The sequence below is a fragment of the Corythoichthys intestinalis genome, chromosome 18 (genome assembly GCF_030265065.1).
Source record: "Corythoichthys intestinalis isolate RoL2023-P3 chromosome 18, ASM3026506v1, whole genome shotgun sequence".
Taxonomy (NCBI): Eukaryota; Metazoa; Chordata; class Actinopteri; order Syngnathiformes; family Syngnathidae; genus Corythoichthys; species Corythoichthys intestinalis.
In genome coordinates, this window is record NC_080412.1 from 17,315,935 (window position 1) to 17,343,865 (window position 27,931).

General features: G+C 39.9%; 2 protein-coding genes across 3 annotated transcripts in view; one reads left to right on the forward strand and one right to left on the reverse strand.

The window, feature by feature from the left end:
- The first annotated feature begins 375 nt into the window (after nt 1-375).
- Nucleotides 376-27,931, forward strand: part of kcnip1b (Kv channel interacting protein 1 b) — a 104,384-nt gene continuing 76,828 nt past the window's right edge. The window contains exon 1 of one of the 2 annotated variants that reach the window (XM_057820407.1): nt 376-622. The gene's annotated coding sequence lies outside the window, so the exon portion shown is untranslated. The remainder of the gene's footprint in view (nt 623-27,931) is intronic. The other variant, XM_057820408.1, reaches the window with a different exon arrangement.
- pdlim4 (PDZ and LIM domain 4) overlaps nt 8,461-27,931 on the reverse strand; it is a 58,683-nt gene continuing 39,212 nt past the window's right edge. The window contains exons 5-7 of the mRNA XM_057820402.1: nt 26,065-26,225; nt 18,146-18,284; nt 8,461-12,889 (exon numbers count right to left, since the gene is read on the reverse strand). Of these exons, the coding sequence (XP_057676385.1) occupies nt 12,685-12,889; nt 18,146-18,284; nt 26,065-26,225 (505 nt within the window). The 3' untranslated portion in view covers nt 8,461-12,684. The remainder of the gene's footprint in view (nt 12,890-18,145; nt 18,285-26,064; nt 26,226-27,931) is intronic.

Sequence of the window (27,931 nt, forward strand, 5' to 3'; positions counted from 1 at the left end):
GCAGATTAAAAAACTAATTTCTCGTCATCTGTGCTTTGCCAAATTGTTGTATATAGTCGAATTATCTCAAAATATGATTGAAATTCACATAATATATGCTATTTAAGACTTTTTTTTATCCTGTCGTACACACTTTAGTTTGCACACTCTCGTTCATGTGGACCAGGGGCTTCGAACTGATTCCACAAAGGGCTGCAGTGGGTCCTGGTCTTTGTTCCAACAAATCCAGCACAGACAGTTCAACCAATAAAGTTTCAGCCAAAACAAGCAGCACCTGACTGCAATCAACTGATTACAATGTTAGACACCAGATTGGTGAAAAGGTATTCATCTCGTTTGGTTGGAAGGAAATCCAACACCCACTGCGGCCCTTCGAGGACTGGTTTGACACCTTTGATGTAGATGATCACTGCACATGCTTATATTTCATAAATTTAGACATACACGCATTACACCTTGAGCTTGTGCTGATGTGCCGATGTGACAATTAGTCACGTGGTCAAACAATATGGATTGTACACGTGATCGCATCAAGACTGAAATTAACAGAACGCCAACGGGTGACAATTCCAACTTTAAGTGAGTCTTCGCTGATACGATGCATCAAACAGAGCTGCTGTATGTGAGTAACTTGATATATACAGAAGTTACATTTGACATTTCAAACTGTATTAGTTATGCTTGGTATAGATTTGAGCTATTTACATTGCAGTGTAGTTTTATAAAACCAGGGTCTCTTAAATATGCTGTTAATATGAAGCAAAAATGTCAAAACGTAAATTTCAGCATTTTTATTCCCATATCGTCCAAAATATAAATTTACTTGAAAGGTCGTTATATAATTTTGAGGCTAAATGGCCCACCCCTAGTTTTGATGAACAGAAAGTAATATTCAACATGAATTTAATTCAATGTGTTGATTGCATCTGCATGTGATTTGAACGTGGAGGTGACACCCAGGGGTGAAAGTGGGCGGGAACGGTCAGGAACGCAGTTCCGATGTAAGATTCAGGGCTGGAATGCTGTTCCGGTATACCGTGCTTTGATTCGGAAAATATGATGGCAACTGTCAAAACACTATGTAAAAAGAAAAAAAAAAAAATACAAAGATGCCACACATGCATTTCATCTCCAACAAGAAAACAATCTACCAACATCAGATTTACATACACAAGTGTGAACAACAAGCTTAATAAAGTGCTCTCGTAGTGTAATCCTTTCCACCAATATTTATTTATTTTATTCCACGGATGGCATGGAGGTTTCCCCAGCTGCTGCAGTTATCTGAGTCTAACGATGACGAGTCATGCCAATGTGCGAATGCATGCAGCAAAGCAAAACGCCTGGACTCATTTATCCGTTCAATTGGCTGAAATACTGACATGTAATCACCAGAGATAGTTAGCTCTGATTGGTTCAAATGTGCATGTTTTCTAAAACAGCAAAAAAACAGGCAATGCAACAGAAAATGGATAAAATCTTCTAGAGCAAGGGAAGAGTTAAGGAGGCTTATTTATCATATTTAGTTTTATTTGCTCTGATGGGGAGGTTCAGAACATCTTAGCCGTCAATGTGCACTTTGGACTTATATTTGTTCATTTAGGTTGGGGTACTTATTCATTTCCTTATTTCCTGATTTAAAAACGTCAATGTCTGCGCGATCTTCAAAATATATTCCATTTCACTCTGCATAATATAAGTCTTTTGTACTTATTTTTCTGAATGTATGTTTTATATCTTTATTATTAAAAAACACAACAAAAAGTAAATGTTTACAATAACTTAAATTTCAACATACTATGGTCTTAAGTAGTTAAAATTGACATTTGGCATTTAGTATGTGAGGAAATGAGGGAATATAAAAATTATTTTATTAACTTTTATTTTGCAAATCATTGAAAAAGTTCGATTTTGAATGACAATCAGATTTTTATGTGTTATAGAAATAACTGACCAAAACAGTTCTCTTTATATTTCAGTAGTTTTGACCCCCCCCCCCCCCCCCCCCCAAAAAAAAAAAAAAAAAAAAAAAAAAAACCAAAATAAGACAAAATTTCTGGCTCTGTGGCGACCTTCACGTCGGGGAGTTCCGGCAAGCAATTCTAACCACTTTCACCCCTGGTGACACCCAAGTGTTTAATGGAGTGACCTTTGATCTGGAAAGACCTGCATCAATTGACAACATGTGTGGGATTCTCCATTAGCGCATGGACAAATGGAAAGAGCTACTAACCCACACGTGTTGGACTTTATACGATCAACTCACCACCCCCAAAAATAGACCTCCCGACAGTCCAAACTTTAACATTTTCAAAGATAGACGTTATACCCTTATGAATAATGCCATTAATATCCTGTTATATCCACTAGGATGTGATAGAGAATGTCATAAAAATTCCGTTCTCACTGTTACTATAGTGACATAGCAGCCTGGAATTACGAGAGAATAAATCGGTCCAGTAAGCAGTGATGTCAGCGCGGAAACACAAAAGGCTCACTGTGTGCTCCTGTGATGCTTGCAGACAGGCTGCCAGAAAGTTGTGGAAATCAGCGTGGTTTTGGTGGCTGAATAATTCCATTTTCAGTTTATATTTTTGAGAAATATTACTGTATTTTCTGCACTATAAGGCGCATTAGAGTATAAGGCGCATCTTCAATGAATTGCCCATTTGAAAACTTTTTACTGATCCAAGCCCTTCTTTGATGTAACACATTAAATTTTTGTTTGATTTGCTAAAACAAATCTATTAAATACTAAATATATGTACATTTCATAGTGTCAACGTAATTTCATCTTCAAATTCAGAACTCAAAATGAATGCGTTTCATTTGAATTGGGACCGCCTTGCCTGGCACGGCCAGACTGTTCTCCCTGTATTTTTCAAACACTGAGAGAAAGGTCTGGGAACCAGCCCATTAACGGCCTCTCGAGCAGGTACAAAATCAGTCGACAAATCAGATTCGTTTATTTGCGTGACGTGTTCTTAACGAGCAACGTCACTCTTGCGCGTCGGAAGTCGTCTCCACAACAACACAGATGGTGAACAGGAGAGCCAAGAATATGTTCCAGTCCACGGTAAAATCAGTTTTAAATTACCAAAAACACATCGACACGAGTCTCGCGCTAGCCATGTTGAATAAACTCCGCTCTCCTCGTATGTTTACTTCCGCGCGCAAGTCCCTCGTCTTGCCCTCGTCGTTTTACTAACGTCACGTCTGCTCGTCGCTGATTGGTCCACTCCGCTGTCTGTTTGCTGTGGCTTGCTCCGCCCTGGAAATTGTATCCGCTGAATGGTGGCCAGACTCAATAGCTGGAACAGCGGTGAGTCTGGTGTACCAGGCAAGGGAGCGCCCATTGCGCATGTGCAAAGCAACGCGCGCTCAGCCTCTGTTCATCCCCGTCTAGACTTGCTTTTTCACCGACAACTTCTTTCAGCACTGCTGCGGGGTTCTACTTTCCAGAGACGCACAAAGGTGCTGTAATCCCACTCATTGGTGAGTACGTGATTATGTAATATTTTTAAAAGCTTGCTGTGAAAAGACCGTGAGACAAATTTCACCGTTAGTGAAGCCAAACATTGCGGGCTTGCTAGCTAGCTAGCTAAACTACACGAGGGAGAGTTTATACAACTTGAGGAATACGACAAATGGCATTGGCACTCTTGCACCTTGCATAATCTATTATATCGTGGGGCTAAATGTAACGGTGCATTTATATTTTGATTTTCTGTTTGTTGTTTAGCGTTTTACTTAAATTTGTTTTCTGTGTTCAGTCCTCTCCTGCTGAGGGTGCAGAAAGGGACATCGTCACCACCGTCATGGGGATTTACACAATCAGAAGAGATGGACACGAGGAGCCAGAGGATGTAGGAATTGTGATTGAGGGCAAATGGATAGGCTGACTGGACTCAAAGAAATTTAAATGTTATTCAGGTTCTGTTTTGTACTTCTACATGTGTGTTGTACAGATACATTCACCGGCCACTTTATTAGGTACACCATGCTAGTAATGGGTTGGACCCCCTTTTGCCTTCAGAACTGCCTCAATTCTTCGTGGCATAGATTCAACAAGGTGCTGGAAGCATTCCTCAGAGAGTTTGGTCCATATTGACATGATGGCATCACACAGTTGGTGCAGATTTGTCGGCTGCACATCCATGGTGCGAATCTCCCATTCCACCACATCCCAAAGATGTTCTATTGGATTGAGATCTGGTGACTGTGGAGGCCATTTGAGTACAGTGAACTCATTGTCATATTCAACAAACCAGTCTGAGATGATTCCAGCTTTATGACATGGCGCATTATCCTGCTGAAAGTAGCCATCAGAAGTTGGGTACATTGTGGTCATAAAGGGATGGACATGGTCAGCAACAATACTCAGGTAGGCTGTGGCGTTCCAACAATGCTCAATTGGTACCAAGGGGCCCAAAGAGTGTCAAAAAAATATTCCCCACACCATTACACCACCACCAGCAGCCTGAACCGTTGATACAAGGCAGGATGGATCCATGCTTTCATGTTGTTGACGCCAAATTCTGACCCGACCATCCGAATGTCGCAGCAGAAATCGAGACTCATCAGACCAGGCAACATTTTTCCAATTTTCTATTGTCCAATTTCGATGAGCTTGTGCAAATTGTAGCCTCTTTTTCCTGTTCTTAGCTGAAAGGAGTGGCACCCGGCGTGGTCTTCTGCTGCTGTAGCCCATCTGCCTCAAAGTTTGACGTACTGTGCGTTCAGAGATGCTCTTCTGCCTACCTTGGTTGTAACGGGTGGTTATTTGAGTCACTGTTGCCTTTCTATCAGCTCGAACCAGTCTGGCCATTCTCCTCTGACCTCTGGCATCAACAAGGCATTTCCGCCCACAGAACTGCCGCTCATATTCTTTCTTTTTCAGACCATTCTCTGTAAACCCTAGAGATGGTTGTGCGAGAAAATCCCAGTAGATCAGCAGTTTCTGAAATACTCAGACCAGCCCTTCTGGCACCAACAATCATGCCACGTTCAAAGTCACTCAAATCACCTTTCTTCCCCATACTGATGCTTGGTTTGAACTGCAGGAGACTGTCTTAAACCATGTCTACATGCCTAAATGCACTGAGTTTCCGTGATTGGTTGATTAGAAATTAAGTGTTAACGAGCAGTTGGACAGGTGTACCTAATAAAGTGGCCGGTGAGTGTATATTTGTGTTTGCAGGCGTTACATATTGCACTTTATGGTAAGGTTTCATGTTTGATTGGAGCTGGTTATACCATGCCTTAGCCTTTGCAAATATTGTACTTATTGTTTGTACTAGTACTTGTGCTACTTTGTTTGAACCACTTTTGAAGTTAGCAGATTACTTTCCCAAATGTGATAGGTCATGCACGGTCTTCATCATAGAGGAAAAAACTTAGGAGAATGTTTTTCATCGTTATTTTGATGAGTTCCATGTTGATGATAGGTATACTGTAAATTGGGATGCGTTTTTATTTGTTTTAAATAAAAATACTAACCAGATTTTGTGTTCTGTATGATATGAGGGTCAAATGAAGTATGAAAAAAAAAATATTTTAGACTATATTAATTTGAGTTAAACAAGTTAATAAGTTGAGGCTAATTAAAGTACTAATTTTATTTTGGCTGTATTTGATAAAAATGAGTTTGACGAACTAAATTTTATCATATTACAAGGAGGTACTTAGTTTGAGTTGGGGCTACATAAATTTAATGGATGGAAATCCTGCCCAAAATTTATTTGTGTTCACCCAATGAAATATTTTTTTCAGTGTACAGGTAGTCCCCGGGTTACGACGTACCTGACTTTACGTCGCCGGAGTCTCAGCTCACATTCATTTTATTCAGTAAACAGTACCTAGTTCTTGCTATGTCAGGATCCCTTCCTCTCCCAGAAGGGTCGCCACTGTCCTGCGGTTCCACTTTCTTGTTCTCATGCTGCTGCTGCGGCTGCTTCCCTCCGGCGCAGACTCCTTTTGCGACGGGTCCCGATCAGTTATTTTTTAGTTCGGATGGCCGATCGCGTTGAGAGGACACTGGCGACCTGAGTGGCCATGATATCCCCCTTCTTTCGCCTCTTTTCTCTCAGTAAGGCGACTCACTTGTGAGTAAATCCCGTTTTTTTTTTTTTTTTTAAAGCCCGAATAGTCATTAAATATTACAACATTTAACACAACATACCTTAGTTATTATTTTTTATTTTATTACCGTAATTTTTCGGTCTATAAGCCGCTATTTTTTCCCCCTCATTTTGAATCCTTCGGCTTATAGTCCAGTGCGGCTTATTTGTTGATTTATTGAGTTAATACTTTATTTGAAAGTGGTGTCATAAGACTGCCATAAGACCGTTAAAATAATGACATGGCACTATCATGGGCATATCATGTCACTGTCATCTGGCAAATTGTGTCTCTAACTCCATTTTTGTCCAGCTCGGATCTTTTGCATCCATTCAAAATTTAGGTAATTTCCCGGATGACACAAAATGACATCTGCCATAAGCAGTCATTACTGCTCATGGCAGTGTCATAATTATGATGGTCTTACAACACCAAATACCATAACTAGCAATTAATGTAACCACTGGAACAATAACTGAAGAAATAATTAGCACAGAACATGAATTTTAATTATTTACATCTGTATTGCTGCAGTGCATGCTAGGAGGCATGCTGGATGACAACAGTGTTTACAGCAGGTGGCAGCAGAGGTTGAAGCTTTGCAGCCAATTAGTTCAAAGCCTTATGGTGGTTCATTTGGTCTTATGACGGTCTTATGATGCCGATGTCAAATAAAGTCTTACCGGTTATCTTTTGGTGTACATATCCAATAATATAGTGAGGAAAGGCGTGGCTTCTCTATGAACAAATCCCATTTTTGTGTCAAATTTGGTGGGTGGTGGCTCATATACGGGTATGCCGTAGTCCAAAAATTATAGTAATATGACGTATAATCAGTGTTGGGCACGTTACTTTAAAAAAGTAATTAGTTACTCACGACTTCTTCCAAAAAGTAACTGTAACTGAATTACTCTAAACTAAAAGTAACTAGTTACCAGGGAAAGTAACTATTTCCGTTACTTTAAAAAGAACTTGTTGTATGTCAAAGAATTTGAAATTTTCTGAGCAGTATTCGAGTCAGTGGAATAGAGAAGAACAGACAGGTAGTTAACTTGTTAGGTGCTTCAGCAGATTTGAATTGCGTACCACAGATGTCGACAAAAGCTTTGCCCCAGGACATAAATAACACATTACATGCAGGTTCTTTACTTTAATTTCGACAAACTTGAAATGGTGTCTATATCTCCACCTCTTAAAGGACATTTTTTCTTCTGAATGCTCTGCCATCCCGACCCTGTGCATCTGTTTTGTGTGTGTGTGTTTGGCGCACGCGCTGTTCCGGTTTGCTTGTGAAATCACCGGCTCTGACTGTCTCACCACGACACATGACTCTAACCCTCAGCCAATCGATATCACTTCTATCGCATCTCTCGAGGGGATGCATTCAGGCAGGCTGGTTTCCTGACAATTCACGTCACCTTCAAAGCGTCTGCCGTCCTCAAGTTGGAAGCAGAATTATTGCTGGCTGACAGTGGGAGATGGGAACGAGACTAGCATCAGGTGTAGCAAACACAGAAACGTTACCAAACTTTGGAAAGCATTGTCTAATTGAATGAGCAGGGACAAACAGCTTGGAGTCAGAAGTACGTGCGCTATTCTCGAACCTGAATGTACCCCAAGTCTTGGATGACAAATCAACAGAGCAGCGAGTCGACTCGACACGGCTGGTTTCTTCAATTTATTCGGAGTAAGTAACGCACCACTTTTGACCGTCAGTAACGGTAACGGCGTTGTAACGGCGGAAAAAGTAGATTACCTCGTTACTGAAAAAATAACGCCGTTACGTAACGGCGTTATTTATAACGGCGTTATAACTGCGTATAATACATGTTTTTGGACAGTTATTTTGAGGTCTAGGAGGTATGTTGCGGTACTTGAAGGGTTAGTTACGATTTACGTGGAAATTCGGGTTATATCGCCAGCATTGGAACGGAACTCGTTCATAACCTGGGGACTACCTGTTTATAGGGCGCACCACATTATTAGGCGTAGTAGGAGTAATAGTAGTGGTTGAGGTTGCATTATGCATCCACTAGATGGAGGAGCGCTAAAGGGAATGTCATGCAATAATTAACCAATATTGATCCTCATATAAAGTGCCTTGGATTATAAAGTGCACATTCGGTTTTGGAGAAAATTAAAGGCTTTTAGGTGTGTTTTATATTGCAGAAAATATGGTAATCTACCTGAAAATTTTACAAATTCTATAAATGTCTACTACAGTATAGTATTTTTTGTATACTTAAAAACTAAGTACATTTTGAATGCAGTCATTCAAAAAATTAAATTGGGTAAACTTCTAAAGTCATTAAGAGGAACTTTAACTCAATACTATATTACAAATTGGATTTATTTGAAACTTTTATCACTAGAAATACAAATAGAATTCACATTGTAATCCTGTATAAGACATTTCTAATGACTTTTTATACAAAAGCACACTTCAATCAAGTCATTTAATGAAGTCGAAACGATCCAGAAAAAAGAAAGCGTTGGCAACTGAATGATGATCAATAGGGGCTTTCTTAGGCACTTGAAGCTGGAACCCTAAGGGACTCCATGTAAAACAAAGCCTACAGTTCACATTCTAATAATTATAGCACAATCAATGGTTACATTGTGTTATTCATTTTCTAAACAGATTTTGTATTCATTGGCATGACAATAAGTTAATAAACAAGAGCGTGTTGAAAAGACAAGATTAAAAGTACAGGAGACGGCACGCAATGAGCGTTAACAGTATATGTACAACAGTTAAAAAAAAAAAAAAAGTGACAATATACATTTTTCAACATTTACATCTGCACGCTATAGAAAAAAGTTCTCGTTTCATGATGGTCGATTTGATAGAAAACAACTAAGGTTTTTTTATTCATTTATTTCATTCAATGTATTAGAAGTAAAGCCTTGTTATATGAGTAGCGGGACTTTGACCAGCAGATTTTAAAAATAAAATAACAATAATTCTTAAGTAAAAATGTAAGACATAAGTGCAAGCTTTTCATTGCCCCTCCCAGTTGGAGTTTATAGTCAAACTAAGCATCAAACTAAAGAGAATAATTTCAAATTGCATACCTTTGTTTAGAATATGTCATTACTAGGCGTGTGACAATATATCTATCTGGTGATATAGCACTGTTAAATAAAGGAATCCTACCAAAAGTTTTCACTAAACTAGTGTCTTTGTTAACTCGCTGCCATTGACAGCCTGATACGTCCAGTTCCTTCGTTCAATGAATTGGACGTCTCGCGCTGTCAATGGAACTCAAACATGAGCATTCAAGGCCGGTCCTCCATTTTACATATAGAAATAGCCTGTATTTCTCTTTTGTATCATAGAATATTGTAGATCAATTTCCTGACCCATGTATCGCCACATTGTGAGATAATCATTATCGTGACACTTGTATCGCATATATCTGGAGGTTCCCACTCCTAGTCATTACTGTATGTCAAGGGCGTAGGTTTGGTCTCAACTTTGGTGGGACAATATAACAGCATAACCTGGATGTACACTTTTTGGAATGGGGCATTATTAAGACCAAAAAGATTAGGTGAACGGGGGCAGGGCGACATTTATCATGAATATGAACCTAATTAATTGATATGCTATATCAGGGGCTCATTACGTCAATCACGATCGACCAGTTGATCGCAATGCTAGTGTGGGTAGCTCGCGGCATCCCCCCCCCCAAAATGAAAAACTTTTTTATTGATCTACATACAGTGGAGCAAATAGGTATTTAGTCAACCACCAAATGTGCAAGTTCTCCTAATTGAAAAGATTAGAGAGGCCTGTAATTGTCAACATGGGTAAACCTCAACCATGAGAGACAGAATGTGGGGAAAAAAAAAAAAAAACAAAATCACAGTTTGATTTTTAAAGGATTTATTTCCAAATTAGAGTGGAAAATAAGTATTCAGTCACCTACAAACAAGCAAGATTTTTGGCTGTCAAAGAGGTATAACTTCTTCTAACGAGGTCTAACGAGGCTCCACTCGTTACCTGTATTAATGGTACCTGTTTTAACTCATTATTGGTATAAAAGACACCTGTCCACAATCTCAGTCAGTCACACGCCAAACTATGGCCAAGACCAAAGAGCTGTGGAAGGACACCAGAGACAAAATTGTAGACCTGCACCAGGCTGGGAAGACTGAATCTGCAATAGGTAAAATGCTTGGTGTAAAGAAATCAACTGTGGGAGCAATTATTAGAAAATGGAAGACATACAAGACCACTGATAATCTCCCTCGATTAGGGCTCCATGCAAGATCTCACCCTGTGGCGTCAAAATGAGAACAAGAACGGTGAGCAAAAATCCCCGAACCACACGGGGGGACCTAGTGAATGACATACAGAGAGCTGGGACCACAGTAACAAAGGCTACTATCAGTAACACAATGCGCCGCTAGGGACTCAAATCCTGCACTGCCAGACGTGTCCCCCTGCTGAAGAAAGTACACGTCCAGGCCCGTCTGCGGTTCGCTAGAGAGCATTTGGATGATCCAGAACAGGACTGGGAGAATGTGTTATGGTCAGGTGAAACTAAAATAGAATTTTTGGTAGAAACGCAGGTTCTCGTGTTTGGAGGAGAAAGAATACTGAATTGCATCCGAAGAACACCATACCCACTGTGAAGCATGGGGGTGGAAACATCATGGTTTGGGGCTGTTTTTCTGCAAAGGGACCAGGACGACTGATCTGTGTAAAGGAAAGAATGAATGGGACCATGTATCAAGAGATTTTGAGTGAAAATCTCTTTCCATTAGCAAGGGCATTCAAGATGACATGTGGCTGGGTCTTTCAGCATGGCAAGGATCCCAAACACACAGCCAGAGCAACAAAGGAGTGGCTTCGTAAGAAGCATTTCAAGGTGGTGGAGTGGCCTAGCCAGTCTCCAGATCTCAACCCCATAGAAAATCTGTGGAGGGAGTTGAAAGTCCGTATTGCCCCAAAACATCACTGCTCTAGAGAAGATCTGCATAGAGGAATGGACCAGCAACAGTGTGTGAAAAGCTTGTGAAGAGTTAGAGAAAACGTTTGGCCTCCGTTATTGCCAACAAAGGGTACATAACAAAGTATTGAGATGAACTTTTGGTATTGATCAAATACTTATTTTCCACCATGATTTGCAAATATTTTTTTTAAAAATCAAACAATGTGATTTTTTTTTTTTTTTCAACATTGTCTCATGGTTGAGGTTTACCCCTGTTGACAATTACAGGCCTCTCTAATATTTTCAAGTGGGAGAACTTGCACAATTAGTGGTTGACTTAAATACTTATTTGCCTTACTGTAGTTAATTATGATTATGTGGCGTATTTGTTGTGTTCTGTGAGCAACATATGAGGTTATGCAGCACCCATCCCTCTGTAAGCTTCTTCTTGCTCATGTTTTTCTGGTTCTATTGTTTCCAGCAGCGTTCACTACATTTCTTAGTTTAATTAAGGTTAACAGTAGAAAACACAAACAGTAGGACACTTCTCTCTAAGCAGCTTCCCCCTCGAGTTTTGCAGGTCAGCAAGTTTACACAGTTTAATGTTATGCTAACTCTGATACAGGTCTGACTTTCATTAGCAAAATTAGTGGTTCGTTTCCTACCTCCACAACATTGGTGTCTTTTTAAATTACTTACAGTGGCTGCTGCTGGCCGTAAAAAAAAATCTAATTTCCCTCCTCTTCGGAGGAGGCGGCATGTTGTATTTCTGTCGGGGCTGTGTGAGTGTGAAGGTGTGAGTGTCAGAGGTGGGTCAAGTCATCAGCCAATCAAACGCGCGTTTGAGGGCGGGACAAAATGGACCTGCGCATTTAGCAAGTGAAAAGGGGTAAATGTAAGTTTGAACATAATGAAAATAATTCACTTAATAATAGTTAAGTCAATTCTATCCTTACAACATATGGGAAAACAATCTAAATAACCTGTAAAACTGAACTCGTTATATAATACATATAGGGTTGGTGGGGACAATTTGAGAATCCTGAAAAGTTGGTAGTGTCAGGGCCCTACCTTCCCTATGCAAACCTACGCCCTTGCTGGATGTCCTTATAAAATAACATAATACAGAGTTCTAGTTTTCTTCATAAATACACAACATGTGTGGTGAAGCTGGAATGAGAAACATTTTTTTAAATTTGAGAGTTACGAGCGTGGAATGAATTCAACTCGTATGTCATGGCACCATGGCTTCCATAGGTCACAGATGTCACTCGAAGCCTGTCGTGTAAACGCAGCCTGGGAAATGGAGCGTGAAAACAAAAAAAAAAAGGAAGAAAGAAAGAAAGCAAAAGTGTTCTCCTGCGGGTTTTTTTTATGTTTACACTTGCAAAGGCGGAGCTGGCATGCTTGCATATGGAGACATTTAGCTGGGGTTAGAGTTCAGCCAAACAACACTCTTGACATTCCACCGACGCTCTCAGTGACACACGCCTGCGATGCATCGCCGCTACAAATAGGAAAATGTGACGTTCTCCAAGCCCCCAAAACAAACGACGGAGTGTTAGCCCTTCGCCTAAACGTCCGCACACACACGCGTGCGAGCATTCTGTATCCTTCGTCCGCCTCACATGATCTCCACTTTGGAGTTGGGGTAAACGGCCACCACGTCGTATCCCTCGGGGGGCTGCACGCGGGCCTTGGCGTGCGTCTCGCAGTACAGATTCTCCTCGATGAAGAAGTAGCCGCGCTGCTTCAGATTGGTGCCGCAGTCGTCGCACACGAAGCACTCTGGGTGGTACAGCTTGTCGCGAGCCTTCACGATAGTGCCCCTGAAAGGATAAGACGAGGTTTAAATTTACAAAAAACATCGCTTCAAGAAGGGTTGTATAGAGTAATCCGGATAGATATTTGTGGTCGCGCTCTAATGGTGGCCGCCATTACTGGGGTGTTAACACACCTCAGTAGCAGCTCCGCGTCAGTCAATGTAAACGGTAACGTTATCTGTTGCCAGAGTTGCCAAGTCTCTGAAAATAAAACTAAGGGACACCTCATTGGAAGAGCTGGCCAGCCTGATAAGTCCTCTGATGATTTTTTTTTTTTAATGTCAGAATGATTTTTTTAAGGAACACAGTAATTGTAATATATGAATTTTACTCAAACATGAATTAGGTGCATATTTGAGTGATAGAAGCACAAGCACAATTATTTACTATGTATTTTTAATACTTTTTGAAAAGTACAAACATAAACTGAGGTGCGTTCAAAGTCCCCTCAGCAAAAAGTTTTGCAAATGATCACTCCAAATATAATGTGAAAATGCAAGCGAAATTGACAGAACACAAAAATATAACACAAATAGTCAAATTAAAGTATATAGCGAAGAACAAGAAAACAAATGATCATTGTCACTACTCAATCATGACGGGCTACTGGATCGCGATGGATTGCCACAGCACATGCGCGAACCAATGCTATTTTCTTTCGAGGGTTGACAGGAGATATAGATATGGAAGTGTTAAAGAAAAAAAAAAAATATATATTTTTTTTTGTTTTTTTGTGGGTGATAATTTTTTTTATACCACCTAGTGATTATGCTGTTGATATACGTAAACACAAAGCCTTCAAATGTTGAAACCATCTTAATGTGCATGTGTATAACATAAAATCAATCTATGCTCACATATGCTAATATAGGAATCTGAAGCCTGCGTCCATTTTTATAATAACACTTTCTTATAGGGATGCAACGATACAGTTAAGTCACGGTTCGATACGAGGGACACAATTTTCGATTCGATTCAATACATTTAATGCTCAAACAAAAAATACAAGTGTTTTGTTTTGTTTTATTTCGCTAACAAGCAAAAATAACAATGCCATCATATAAACATGCATTATAGTGCATTATATTTATGTGCTTCTTACTGATCTGAAGAAATTTTGTATCAAAGTGCTGAGTACGATCTTTACTGTTTGTTAAGTGAGGCGGGGCACACTGTTGGTTGCTATTACTCTCTTAGCAGGTATGTTTACCACATGAGAAAAACATCCTATTTGTGGTCCGAGTCCATCTGAGTTACGGACTGAATTAACAATATTTGCCGTACTTAATTAACAATATTTGCAGCATTATCTATAGTCACTGGTATGGATTGATTTGGCCTGCTTAACTTTCATTCAGTCATGGCGGTTTTTAATTCATCGATGTAGTATATAGACTACGCGTCCCATAATCACTGGGCTCATGCAGCTAATGGCATGGGACTTGGGGGGGATCTAACGTAGCACATCTAGGTTGCTATTGATGATATCTAGTGTATGTGCGCGAGAGTGTTGTCGGGCATTTAGAAAAGTTAACAAACGCCACAGAAGTCACGTCTGCTCATTACTGCACAACACAGCATTTGACAATCGACTTTCATAAACAGGATGAGTTTGAAGTAAAGCGCTCTTAATTTGCCACTCATTGTTCATCATGTAACCGTGACTTAGCTCTCTGTGCCCCTCGGTCTTAACCTGTCTGTAGGCAAAGTGATGTTATTCGTAGCAGCCAAGTCAGCAACAATATATTGGCGGACTTTGTAGTACGCATCCAAAAGACAGTCTTTGTTTAATATGTACGTGTGTGGATAGCATATCAGAACAGCCAAAATGTGGCCAAACAACTGATCTGTACGATATTGAAGCCGGCAAGCCACCTCATTTAGTTTCGGTCTTTCCTCACGAGCAATGATCCTTGTGTGCCACAACTCCCACCTTTCATGCAGTTTGGGGGAGGGGTGGAGAAGGTTTTGAGTTTGCTGTTTCAAGGCAAATCTGCGCCGAACAGTTTAGCGAGAGAAATGACAAAAATAAATTCGGGAAATACATTTTGGGAGATTTTCATTTGGATCGAATGTTTTTGCGTATTGAATCGAAGAGGGCGTATTGAACGGTTTAATATAAAACTGAGTATTGTTGCATCCTAGTTTCTTGCATATCTTATCAAAGACTAGCTAAAAAGGCTTGCTAAGCTATAGATATGTGGAAAGCCTTGTAAGTTTTAACAGTCTGTAACGTTTAAATTAAGTTTTGGGTTTATTTTTATAATCGTGAAGGGTCTCTGAAGGGTTTAATTGGGGTAAGGCTGGAGGAAGTCAGGTAAGTAAGGAGAGCACTTTTTAAATTCTTGATGTAAATATCGTAAGGGCGGAGGAATGGGTGCTGCACGTTTTGTACATTAGGTAAATTGAAAATTGATTTCAAGAAGAAGAATTTTATCGTGCATGTGCAGTACGACTATACAATTGCAACCGGCTGCTCACGTGAGTAAGCTGGATTCGGACTGCGGCTGCACGACTTCTTTGTGGGAGCAAATGCGCTCTTCCTCATGGGTGCACTAATACGGTCTTCTTCATGTGTACATTTGCTCAAACTCGTGTGCTGAAGTACTACCCGCGTACTACGCTTCATTCCAAAATATAAGCATGCATCACAAAACAAAAGTCAACATGATAATCAAATACACATGGGCCAAAGGGCAGAACAGTCATATTATTTAAAATAAAGTAAAAAATATAGTACTTTGAGGTACAGTAAGGTACTGATTATGCGACAAAAGGGAAAAAAAAAAAAAAAATGACTGGACACCAAATGGCTGACAAGACTCCGGCGGTCTAAAATTTAAATCAAGTTGGTTAAGTCGTAACCCGGGGACTACCTGTATAAGGATTAGAAAGCGCTTTGGGCCAAATTAAATGTGTGTAAAAAGGCTATATACTAGGGTGACCAAACGTCCTCTTTTGCCCGGACAAGTCCTACTTTCACGCAGTATCCTCGTTGTCCGGGCGGGTTTTATAAATTCATAAAAATGTCCGGTTTTTATGATTTTTTTATACGGGACCAACTTGTAGAGAATTCCTCCGGCCGCTAGGGGGCAGCGCTTGCCTGCGTTGACGTTGCTCCTACTAGTAGGGGCGGGAGAAGGAATAGATCTTCTTCTTCTTTTTTGTTGGCAGTTCACCCTTTGTTTCATGGGGAATTACCACCATCTACTGACGGTTTGGCGAGAGCTCAGACTACAGTAAGGAGTTCAATAAGAAGTTCTAAAAGACGTGGCTCCATACACCTTTCTGTAAGTTTCTCCAGTTAATGTCGATCACGTGTCTTCTGTTGTACATAGGGTTATATGTGTACAGAGATGCAGTATATTGTATGAGTCTTGTAATTGTTCTGCGTTAGTTAGTGGTTAAATGCTAGTATAGCTAAATAGCTGTTTTGCTTATGAGTTTTTTTTACGATAAATACGTATATAATGGCAACTGTTGACTTCTGTCGGAGATTTGTACTGGTGTAATCTGTAAAATCCCGTTTGTTGTCGCATCTTTGCGCTGCCGATGGTAGTAAACTTTTATAGCAAAGTCTGATTTTGCCTCGGCTCCCGTATTCGCTAATAGGGTAGCAATCAGTGAGCTCAGCTGCGCTAGGCATTATGGGCAATGTAGTTTTGAATTTGAACTGCTGCGTTTGGAAACATGCTGGTTGAATCGCTTGTCAGTTTATTTCAGTTATTGTTTGCGTAAAATTTAGAACATTGTATGAGAATAAAAATTGAGTGGGAATAACATTTTGTCAACGACAATTGTCGTGATCGTAATTTTAAAAAAATGTTGAGTTCGCACATATCCAACTGTGTGTGTGTATTAACTGGACTACATTTCCATGAGTCTGCATTATATTATTTTTTAAATATTTATTCTTTTTTAATTCTTTTTTATTGTTTGATTATTTTTTTTTAGGAAGAATAAAGCCTGTTGAGTAAAAAAAAGTGTGAGACATACGCATCTTTGAGTGATCTTCGAGTAAAATTCAAGTATCTCGAGGCCGGGCCGAGTGTCCTCTTTTTTGGAAATTAAAATATGGTCACCCTACTATATACCGTATTGGCCCCAATATAAGACGGCCCCGATTATAAGATGACCCCCTCTTTTTCAAGACTCAAGGTTGAAAAAAAAAAAAAAGACTTTTTAAACACCAAATTAATTTTTATACAGAAAATAATTACAGTACATCTGAAACAAATGATTATAACAATATATTTGAGAGAAAAAGCATGTTATTTTGCCAAATTCAAATCTTAATATCTGAACATTTAAATCTGTAAACTAAAGTGCAATCACATTCGTGAATGAATGGCTTCTGGTTTTTGAACTGTAAATAAACCAATCTATTGTGATGAAACAACAAAATTGCAATAACTGCATTAACCATCAAAGTGAGGTCTAACTGTAACTAGTCTTGAAACAAATCTGAAAAAGGAAAAACATTGCAATAAAATAATGCAAACTGGTTAAACTTGAGAGTAGCTGAGATCTGTCATGAGAGAACATTACTCTTCAAGTTCAGCATTCGCTTAATTGACATCTAGTGTCGTGAATGGGTATAATGTCTAGACCCCGAATATAAGATGACTCCCACTTTTCCAGTCTTATTTCAATGCAAAACACACAGTTTTATATACGGGCCAATACGGTAATCATACGCATTCTGATCTGACAGAATACAGAGTTTGATCCCATGATAGCTTGCAGCTATTTTTCATTTTTTGCAGGTTTTTCGGTGGGAATTCAAAACTTTTTTTTAATCAGGCCCTTCATCGACCACACAGCAAAATTGAGCCATCTGACTCGCTAAAATCCTCCTCCACAGGTGCAAAACAATTAAACCACATGTAAAAAACGCTTCTTTCCACACGCTACCAAGATGCAACACGAGAAATGTAAACAAGGTCACAAAAGATCTGTCCTTGTTTATATTGAATGCATGGGCATGACATCAGCACCTGGACTTGCTTTTACAAGCAGAAGGATTTAAGCGCAACCTTTTGTGTGCATGTTTATGATTTCATTGGTGAATAAGACCCAACTTCCTTGCTCACTTTGCCTGTTGGTGCATGTCAACCGCGTGGAGTCAAGGTCTTTGTTTGAAGCAGTTGCTTCTCAAACATTTTTAATCAAGTTGACTCAATAGCTGCCAATGATGGCGACAGGCGTGCAAATCTATTTGGACTGGAACAGTCGCCGTCAATAGATGATTTTTATACTCACACGATGCCGTTAGAACAGCGCGTACACTGTGGGAGCTTCTGAAGGCCGGGCACGCCGCTCGGGAGCGGGCTTCCCAACTTGGGAACGGGCGATCGCACTGGAGACTTCAGGTTCCTCATCCTCTCTGTTGGGGAAACGCCTAAAAAAAAAAAAAATGGAATTGTCAAAGCAACGCAGATATTAAAAGTGCTTACAGTACATAATTTAAGGACGATCTTAAATGCTAAACATCCAGCCCATTTTGACTGGATTCAGTCCTCCCATTCCAAATTGATTGGATGTCTAGTGCCGTTAATAATAATAATATTAATGCATTTGATTTCTAGAGCGCTTATCATGCCACGCAAAGACGTTTCACAAGAAGGATGGAAACAGTAGCTCAACAACAATAACAACAAAACAATCATAAAATTAGATTAAAAGCAGGAAAAAAGTAATTTAAAAAAAATGAGGTCAAGATAGAACAGAGCAAAGGATTATGATGACTCAATACAACTAGTAAACAGATGTGTTTTGAGTCTGGATTTGAAAAGTGAGAGAGTAGATATATTGCAAAGATCTGGGGTTATGGAGTTCCAGAGCTGGGGGGGGGACAGTGACTAAAAGCTCTGCAACCGAAGGTGGTGAGACGGACACGGGGGACAGAAAGGTGGAGGACAGAGGAAGAGCGAAGTTCACGCGTGAGACAGATAATACAGATGAGAGCGCATAGCTAGGCTTTGAAGGTAATGACGAGGATCTTGTAGTTGATTCTTGAACTGAGAGTTGGAAGTTGACGGAGGATGGGGGTGATTTGGTGTGTGGTGGGGGTCCGAGTCATAAGGCATGCTGCTGAATTTTACAGCAGCTGCAGTTTCTGGAGGGACTTATTTGAGAGACCGAAGAGCAGTGAGTTACAGTAATCGAGCCGGGAGGTGATTAGACTACAAACAAGAGTGAAAATGGTATGGCGGGTGAGAGAAGGAAGGAAGGAGGCGAGAAATATTGCAAAGGCGGAAGTAGGCCGATCTGGTGATGTTGTTGATATGGGAGCGGAAGGAGCTCGTGTTGTCGAGGATGACACCCAGACTCTTAACCTGAGTAGAAAGAGAGATCGGTACATTGTTGATGGTAAGAGAGAACTTATTGTCATTAGAGAGCATGGCGGTAGTGCCTACAAGGAGGACTTCTGCTTTTGAGCTGTTGAGTAGGAGGAAGTTAGATGAGAACCAAGAGTTAATGTCTTCTAAACAGAGTGTGAGGGAGGTGGGTGCGAGGAAAGAGGTTGGTTTTGAGGAAATGTAGAGCTGGGTGTCATCCGCGTAGAAGTGGAAGTGAATGTTGTGTTTGCGGAAGATGGAACAGAGGACGAGAATGTACGGCAGTGGAGACAGGGAGGGATTTGGATTTGTGGGGGCCAGGGGCGTTACCGAGGGATATTGGTAGGCAGTGCCCACACACGGACACGCTCTGCCCGCCCAAAGAAAACTAGATGTAGCACTAACGGCAATCTGGGCACTGCGTATGGTATCCCATTCAAGCAGTACTGATGTGTTCTAAGTTTTAACCTTTGTGTTGTTACCTCCTCTTTCACCTTAAAAAAAATGAAATGCCGGTTTTGTTCCTAGGGGGCGCTAAACACATTTACTTACGCATATTTTGATTAAAAAATTTTTTTTTTTTTTTACATTTTATCAAAGATTTCACCAGTGTTCGCCTGGCTGTTGAGTTTGAGTTTTGAAGCATTCTGAGGGGGTCAAAGTGGGGCTCAAAGCGTCGGCGGGACTGCTAAGGGGCGCTACATAGTGTATTTGGAATTTGTCTTTACACAGTATCAAAGATTGCACCTGACTTGACCTTCCTGCCGATTTTTGTGCATTTTGATGCATTCTAAGGGGGTCAAATTGAGCTCAAAGGGGCTGCAGAACAAAGAAGAACTATAATAATACTAATAAAACCGAGGACCCACAATAGGTTACCTAAAAAAAACATTGTCATCTGCATGTCCATACTGTTCAGTTATGGATGTGTTCTAAGTCAATTAAAATCAAATCAACTTTTATTTGTTTAAACCAAATCACAACAACAGTTATCTCAAGGAGAAAACAAAACATGTTTTAATGTGCAGTAGCCCTAAGCTGGATTTCGACCTAGTTGAGCATTGTAGCTTTTTTTGTTTGCCCCCCCAGGTAAGACTTATGCCCACCCACACCTGGCATCCTGGCAACACCAATGGGGGCCGAATTTGACAAATTGTGTGCTGTCAGACAGGTAGGAAGTGAACCAAGAATGGGGTGTGTTGGTGATACCAAGGGAGGAGAGGCAGCAGTGACATCGAGAAGAACAAGAATTGATAATAAACGTCAGAAGCAATGAGGAGGTTGTTTGTAATTTTAAGTGAGGCTGTTTCAGTGCTATGAACGGGGCGGAAACCGGAATGGCACTGAAACATGAGCATTTAGAGCCAGTCCTCACGGTTTAAATTATCGTTGTCAGTATAGACAATGAGTTAAATGCTATGAAATTTAAAAAGAAAAACCATAAACAGTAATGATTAATCAAAAAAATATGTACAATAATAATATAGATCTGGAATGTCAAATTTGAATACCAAATGTAATTATTGTGGCCTTCATGATTCAAAAGCTGATGAATATTTAGAATTTTTGCTTTTAGTTTTTAATTTTTGATTCATTTACACTACAGTATTTATGATAATGAGTACAATTCAGTATTGTTTTCGTGAATGAAAATGACAATATTTTATTCACAATTTTTTCATGATGATGATGATGTGACAGTTGCCACGTTTACATGGAGCCAAATATTCCAATTACAATCTGAATATTTGTTCAAATCGAATAAATGTGTTCCATATAAACACCTCATTCGGAATGAACAGGCCCAAACCGAATGGAATTTCATTCCGATTCACAGGGGTGGAATATTCCTTTTCCCAAACCAATTAGAAGTAAAATTATATCATGTAAACAGGGAAGCGGAATGGTATCTGGTTGCGTTCTTTCTGCACATGCTCCGTATTGACGTGGTGACGTCACTTTGTGACGTAAGTAACGTCACTTGCAACATGGCTTCCAAGCACAGCGCACCTAATTGGAGTCCGGTGGAAAGATTGTATTTAATTCAAACTTTAAAAGAATTGAATATAATTGCTCACTTAGACGGGCGTAAAACGAGGAACAGTGAACTATTTAAAAAAGTTCACGAGAGGTTACACGAAGCCGGAATAGACCGGAGCGTTGACCAGATTAGAAACCGGTGGAAAGCCGGCTACTACAAGGCAAAAGAGCAAAACAGCAGAAGCGGATACGACCCCATAAACACAACAAGTGGGTTAAAGTTAAAACAGCAGCACTCCGACGATCGATCTCCATGTTTCTCCAACGCTTTGTTTTGATTAATCTGCGCATGTCAGACGGCAGTTGTCAAACGTCCTTTCGGAATAAAGGCAGTCACATGTAAACGCTGGATCGGAATAGATGAAGTGACATATAAACAGCTGATCTGAAATTTCCATTCGGAATGATTTGAATCGGTATGAATAAAAGTCAGCATGTAAACGTGGCTAGTGACTACCTACAATCGTTTCTTGGGAGACTAAAACATAACGAGATGAATCCCTGTCTGGCGAGACGAGAATGAGATGAAAATTTGCGTTATTTTTCATCATTAGTTCACAATATGAGATATTTTCCTATCGTATGTGTAGTTGGCACGCATCCTAGCAGTGTTTGGTCGTGTCATTTATGTGACGTGCTGCACCCCCCACACTTGGTTACTCGCCGGTGTCCTCTCCAGGCTCCAGACTTGCCTTTTGTGAAATACATATCAGGTGCGGTTTGGTAAGTTTTGTTTTCTTATCTTGGCTAGATATGCCATGTTACTTTAGCCTTTAAAGGCCTGTGCTGAGTGATCATCAGACATTAAATGTACCTTGTAGCGTTAGCATAGGATTCGTCTTAGCATTAGCATTTAGCGTGGTGAGTGTTAAACTCTTGAGAAAAATTTATATACAGTTCGTGGCACCCAGGTGAGTTTGATTAATTGAAATTAATTGTTTTCCTCTTGAGTATATTATCATCACAAAGATGTGCTAGTAGACTCTACAAAGTTATGCTCGTCTGTCAATGTTCATGTGAAAATGTTGGAAACATTTCATTTATTTCTTTATTCTTTCGAAGTTCACAGACAAAAGTATTTTTGAGTAATCGTCAACTAAAACGAGACCAAGACGAACACATTTTTAAATGACTAAAAGACTAATAAGTTTTTTTTGTCTGACAGACTGACAAAAATTAAAAGGGCTACCAAAACGAAAAGTAATTTATGCATTTAATATTTTATTCATTGAAATTTAAGTAAAATTTGCTGAAATAAAAAGTAAAATTTTTAAAGTACATGTTAAAGATTTTTTTTTTTTTTTTTTTTTAACAATAATTTCATTAAATAAATAATAATCAGTATATGTCTATCTATATATTTCCTGTTTAGCATGTTAGAAATGTCTGACTATAAATATGTAAAGATTACATACTGGTCATATTTAATATTTTTGCATTTATTTTTTAATAGTTGGCTATATGATTATATAATTTTTTTTTTTTTTTTTTACTTTTTCCAATTTTAATATTTTATTCATTAAAAATTAAATATTTCTTTAGAGTGTTAAAAATGCATTACTGTTGAAATTGAATGAATAGGAAATATTAAAATTTTAAATAAGAGAATTCACTAGTAATAATTAATAAAATAATCTCTACACATTTCAGCCTTTATATTTCAATTTTTTCCATTAGCGGCTTATGACGTACGTCGTTGTGCTCAAGTTTCAAACAACATCCAACCACGCAGCACGCCGCGTGAAGCGAACCATCAATCGGCCCGCCGGGACTGCTTGTGCTGGCGCTGTAACAAGGTAGGCTCATTATATCTGAAGAGCTGACGTTGCTTCAATACATCCGGGAAGAAAAGAAAATCCCCTTTTGTGGACGTTTGCTGAATCAGCAGTCAAGCTACAGTGGACATAAAAAGTCTACACACCCTCACCCAAATGCCAGAGTTTTGTGATATGAAAAAAATAAGAGCGAGATAAATCACGACAATTTTCCGAACTTAACCTGTCTACTCCGGGTGTGTGTGGAATTCCAGTAAAAGGTCGCTCGTGTTTGCTCTGTTTCCATCAAAGGCCATTCTTCTCTTAGGGGGGCTCAACTTGTCAGTCAACTTGATGGACTTTATCCTCCACCCAGACATTCACCATGTGCTTCTTCAAGTCCCACCATAAACAACTTATCTGTTCACACTAATGCGCTCACTCTATTTACGCGAACTTCATTACAAAGGAGATTGCAATGCCATGTTATCAGTAAACGCTTGTATCTCCAGGAATTCCAGACAGGACATTTTTCTCACTTTATTGTCCCGAAATGTTGCTTCCCCTTTGTCAGTCGAGCTATTTAAAGAGCCATGGCCTTCCTCCCTCCCTATCCCTCCTCCTCATGTTTTCCTTCTCTTTTGAGCACCGCGTGCGTCTATAAAAGGAAAAGTATGTCAGCGAGACGGACGAGCCGAGCGGGGATTTATAATGTCGTTATGTGACGAACTTTCAGATGCGCAAACGAGTTCTCATCCAGGTGCTTGTGGTCTTGAGTCTGACTAACAATGCTGCATGGGTATCGCGTTGTGAAGGAGCGACCGCAAACACTATATGAATCCCTTTACTCGTGGCAGTAGTTGCATTTCATATAAAAAAAGTAAAGACGCTTCAAACACTCATGTAGAGTTACTTGTAAAGCTTTAATTATTCATTTTAACTACTTGGCTGCCATTGGCAGCGACAGACATTCAATGCATTTTGACTGGTTGGGAAGGCAGTAGGCCTGCACAATATATTGTTTGAACATCGCGATCGGAATGTGCGCATGCGCAATAGTCCCATCGCAGTATGTGCAATTTTTTTGTTTTGTTTTTTGTTAACTTTAGTTTTTCTCCATAAAAGCTGCAATAGCGTACCGCACAAATGCTATCTTTAGACCCAAAGGCTGCGTGACGTGACCATCGTAAACCAGAAGGGGGTCAACATAGAAGCGCACTCGCATACAACCCATGCTAGTACTGCTTGTTTTCTGGCGGTAATCTTTCAAAAAAGAACATGCCGATTAAACACTGCTGCTATGGAACTTGTAGAAACGACTCTAGACATTACGACCGTCCACATATGAAGGATGTTTTCTTCATACGTTTCCCGAAGCCAAAAATTCAGGGGGGGGATGTGAACAATGGATCAACTTGTGCGAAGTCCAAAAGACCAGTTTAACTCCAGCAAGGTGAAGCCATTCACCTCCTTATGCAGTAAAATTTTTTTTTTTTTTTTTTTTTTTTTTTTTAGCATATCATGCCGTTTTGCCGTGCGTTTACTCACATATCAATCGTGATATTTATGAACATTTTTTTTTTTTTTTTAATTTAGTTGTTGAGAACTAGAAATTAAGAATTTGTTTTTGTGTAGTTGTTGTTGTTTTTGTAGTAAGCCTGTTCATGCCAACAGGTAGGCTCTAGATTTAACAGGTTTAACTTTTCTGTTGTGAAGAAACAACCTTAGTAAGTGGGAAGTGTAAATAAATTGATAGAATTAAGGTTTGTTATTAATGAAAATATAAATTATAAGTGTTTGTTGGCTGTCGCATTTGCGATCGCTACAGAAAATAGCTATATAAATTACCCACAAGAACGGTCAGAGATGTAAGACAACCAGAGGATATCAAACATACAGTAAGAAAGACTGGGCATATGGGGGTAAAGGATAGCTTGTTGAAACAGGAGAATGTCATTGTCAGTTGTGTAAGGCAATGTATACAAGAAAAAGTTGTCTATAAAAAAGCTACCTCTGGATCAGGTCGGCTCTTTTCCCCGTCTTTTTCAGCCCTCGATCCTCAAGCTTTAACTGAACATTTGTATGTTCTTCCACATCTTTACCAGTGAATATGGCACCAGTGACATTTTCGAACAGAATTGGTAGGTTTACCTTAGTAAACATCTCATTCATATACTATTTACATGCATCTAGCATGAGGGACAAATGTGAGTTTGACCCCCCCCCCAGCAACAGTTGCTAATGTTATGAATATTAATGAGCAAAGGTTACTTGAGATACGCTGTTGTGCAGAGACATTGCTACCTGGATCCCTTTTTATATACACCAATCTTCATCATTCACAGATACACCACCCTAGCCAGGATTAAACTGTATCATGTGAATACTAGGAAGGTCTCGGTCACATATTTTTGCACCCGAGTCACCTAATTTTGAGAATCTGCCAATACAGAGTCCTGATCCAATATCGAAAAAAACATTTTTTTGCTTTGACAGTCACGCTGCCGAGAACAGCCTCTCACTAACACAATGAATGAGTTGCCACAGCACACTTCCGACTGAGTACTAAGCTTAATGATTAACGCATTTGTACCTTTTATCGTAGAGCTACCCAGGTGTCTCTGGCCAGATCAAAGCTACAAACCTGTCAATCATCGTTAAGTACCAAAAACCAGCTGCACTGATGACCAAGAAAAACAGTTTGGTCGCACCGCTTAGCAGGAGGGAGGGTTGTACGAGCATGAGGCAGAAAAACATAAAATCCTCTGAAAAATGACGCGATCTGCCTGATTTCCGATCACATGATTGGATTACAACATCTCTAATGAATACAATGTGGTGATAGTGAGTTAACCAATCTTTCCAAACAGAGCTATTTAAGTCATCTGGTGAAAATTCTTCTCGTTTTAATATCGCAATATATATCGCAAATCCCCATAAAGTCGGAATGTCAGTTTTTTTCCAATATAGTTCAGCGCTAGATGGCAGTGATTAATTTTTTGTTTTGTTTCTTTTGATGGGTCAAAATGTGGAAAAAGCCTCTTACCTCCATCTTCAGCCTCCAGGATTCCCTGCAGGTACTTGAAGGATCCAGACTGCTTGGGCTCTGACAAAGGTTCCTCATAATCCGTCAGCATCTTGTAGACGTGCGAGTGCGTGTCCACGCCATCGCGGCTTTGGACGGGAGAAGGCGCGGGAGGCTCAGGGCTTAGAAAAAGACAAGAAGGGGTCATTTTGGTGGGGGTCCTCTGTTGACATCTACTTGCTTGTTGTGCATAAAATCATTTGCTTTTTAATTCATTTATTGCCATTGTCTAAACCAGTTACTCCACATTTACATAGTAATTACATGGTGATAAAAATGTAAATATGTCCTAATAACAAATCAATAATAACAGCATGACCCTTAGCTGTCAGCGATCCTGATAAATTGAACTGTTTAAATGTTAAAATGTCGACGTCTGTCAATGGCAGTGAAGGAGTTATGTATGGCAATTAAATTTGCATGCCATTTTAAAGGGACTTTGACGTTGAGACAAATGAGTGTCTGAGAAAGTGAATGACAGTCGAGCAGCTGACTCTTTAAACTGTGAGTGCATGTAAGGATTAACAGCCAAGGCCAGAGTTGATCTCCGGAAGATGAAAGGTACTCATTTATTGCTCGCTCGAGGGGACGCAGAACAAAAAATGTCCTTCCTGGTTTTACATCTGTGCAAGCGTGAGTATTTTTGCTGAGTTTGTTTTTATGTGGGGCTGCTCGGCATCTGCAATGGCATTGAATATGTTAAGTGTTATTTATGATACACGCCATCGATACATGTATACATTTAGGATCTTGGAATAGAAATAAATCATCTCTGCATAATCGTCAATTAATGATTACGATTACAATATTCCTTTTTTTTTTTACTTATGTATTTTTTAAACCTGTCTTGTTCAGATGTTTGACACGGAGAATGGAAGTCTAAGTGTCCGGTTGGGGAAGTCAATAAGCTAAGTGATTGGGAGGGGTAGAGTGTACTGAGTGTGAATGAGCTCTGTGATCTAGAACCCAGTAATTGTGTGAATCCCTTGTGAGTGTAAGCCTGTTGGCAACCGACCCTACGGCGCCCCACCGCCAGTCGCAGCACCGGGACCCCCCCCCCCCCCACCCGAGCGCGCCCAATCACATCCGGCTGCACGCGAGCCCCGCCAAACAAGCGACAGCCACGCAGACTAGCGGAGACACCGCGCAGGCACCAACCCAGGGCAACGACCCCCACCCAGCCAGCCCGGGGAGGGAGGGTGGTCGGGGGGTTGCAGCGCAGCACAGCGCAGCGCATCCCTCCTCTAGCAGCCCAGCAAAACGATTACACTATTTAACTATCAACTCTTTGGCTGCCATTGAAGTTGGTAAGTGTCCAATCAATTTGAACTGGGAAGGTTGTCAGCGAATAAACGTACTTCAAGCTCTACTAGTGATACTTATTTCAAGTCACATCAGAAATATGAGAAGAGCCACATGATTATACATCATCAATGACACTGAGTGTTTTTTTTGTTTTTTTTTGTAGCAATCACGATCATGACAATATTTCGTCGACACATTTTTTTCATGACGATGACGAGCCAAAAACGTGGCACGGGAGACTAGAACATAAAGAGACTGATACCAGTTTTAATGTGACCAAACTGTGACATCGTTTCTGTTAGAAGTGGGAACCTCTTGGTCCCTCACGATACGATACGATTTGTGATACAAAGCTCACGATAACGATAATATGACGATATGGCGATACAACGATTATCGATACATTAGTCAGGAAATCATTCTAGGATATTCTACAAACAACTAATAAAAAGAAAAACAAGCTTCTGCTGCGAATTGGAATGAGTTTATCACTAGTAGACGTCCAATCCATTTGAACTGGGAG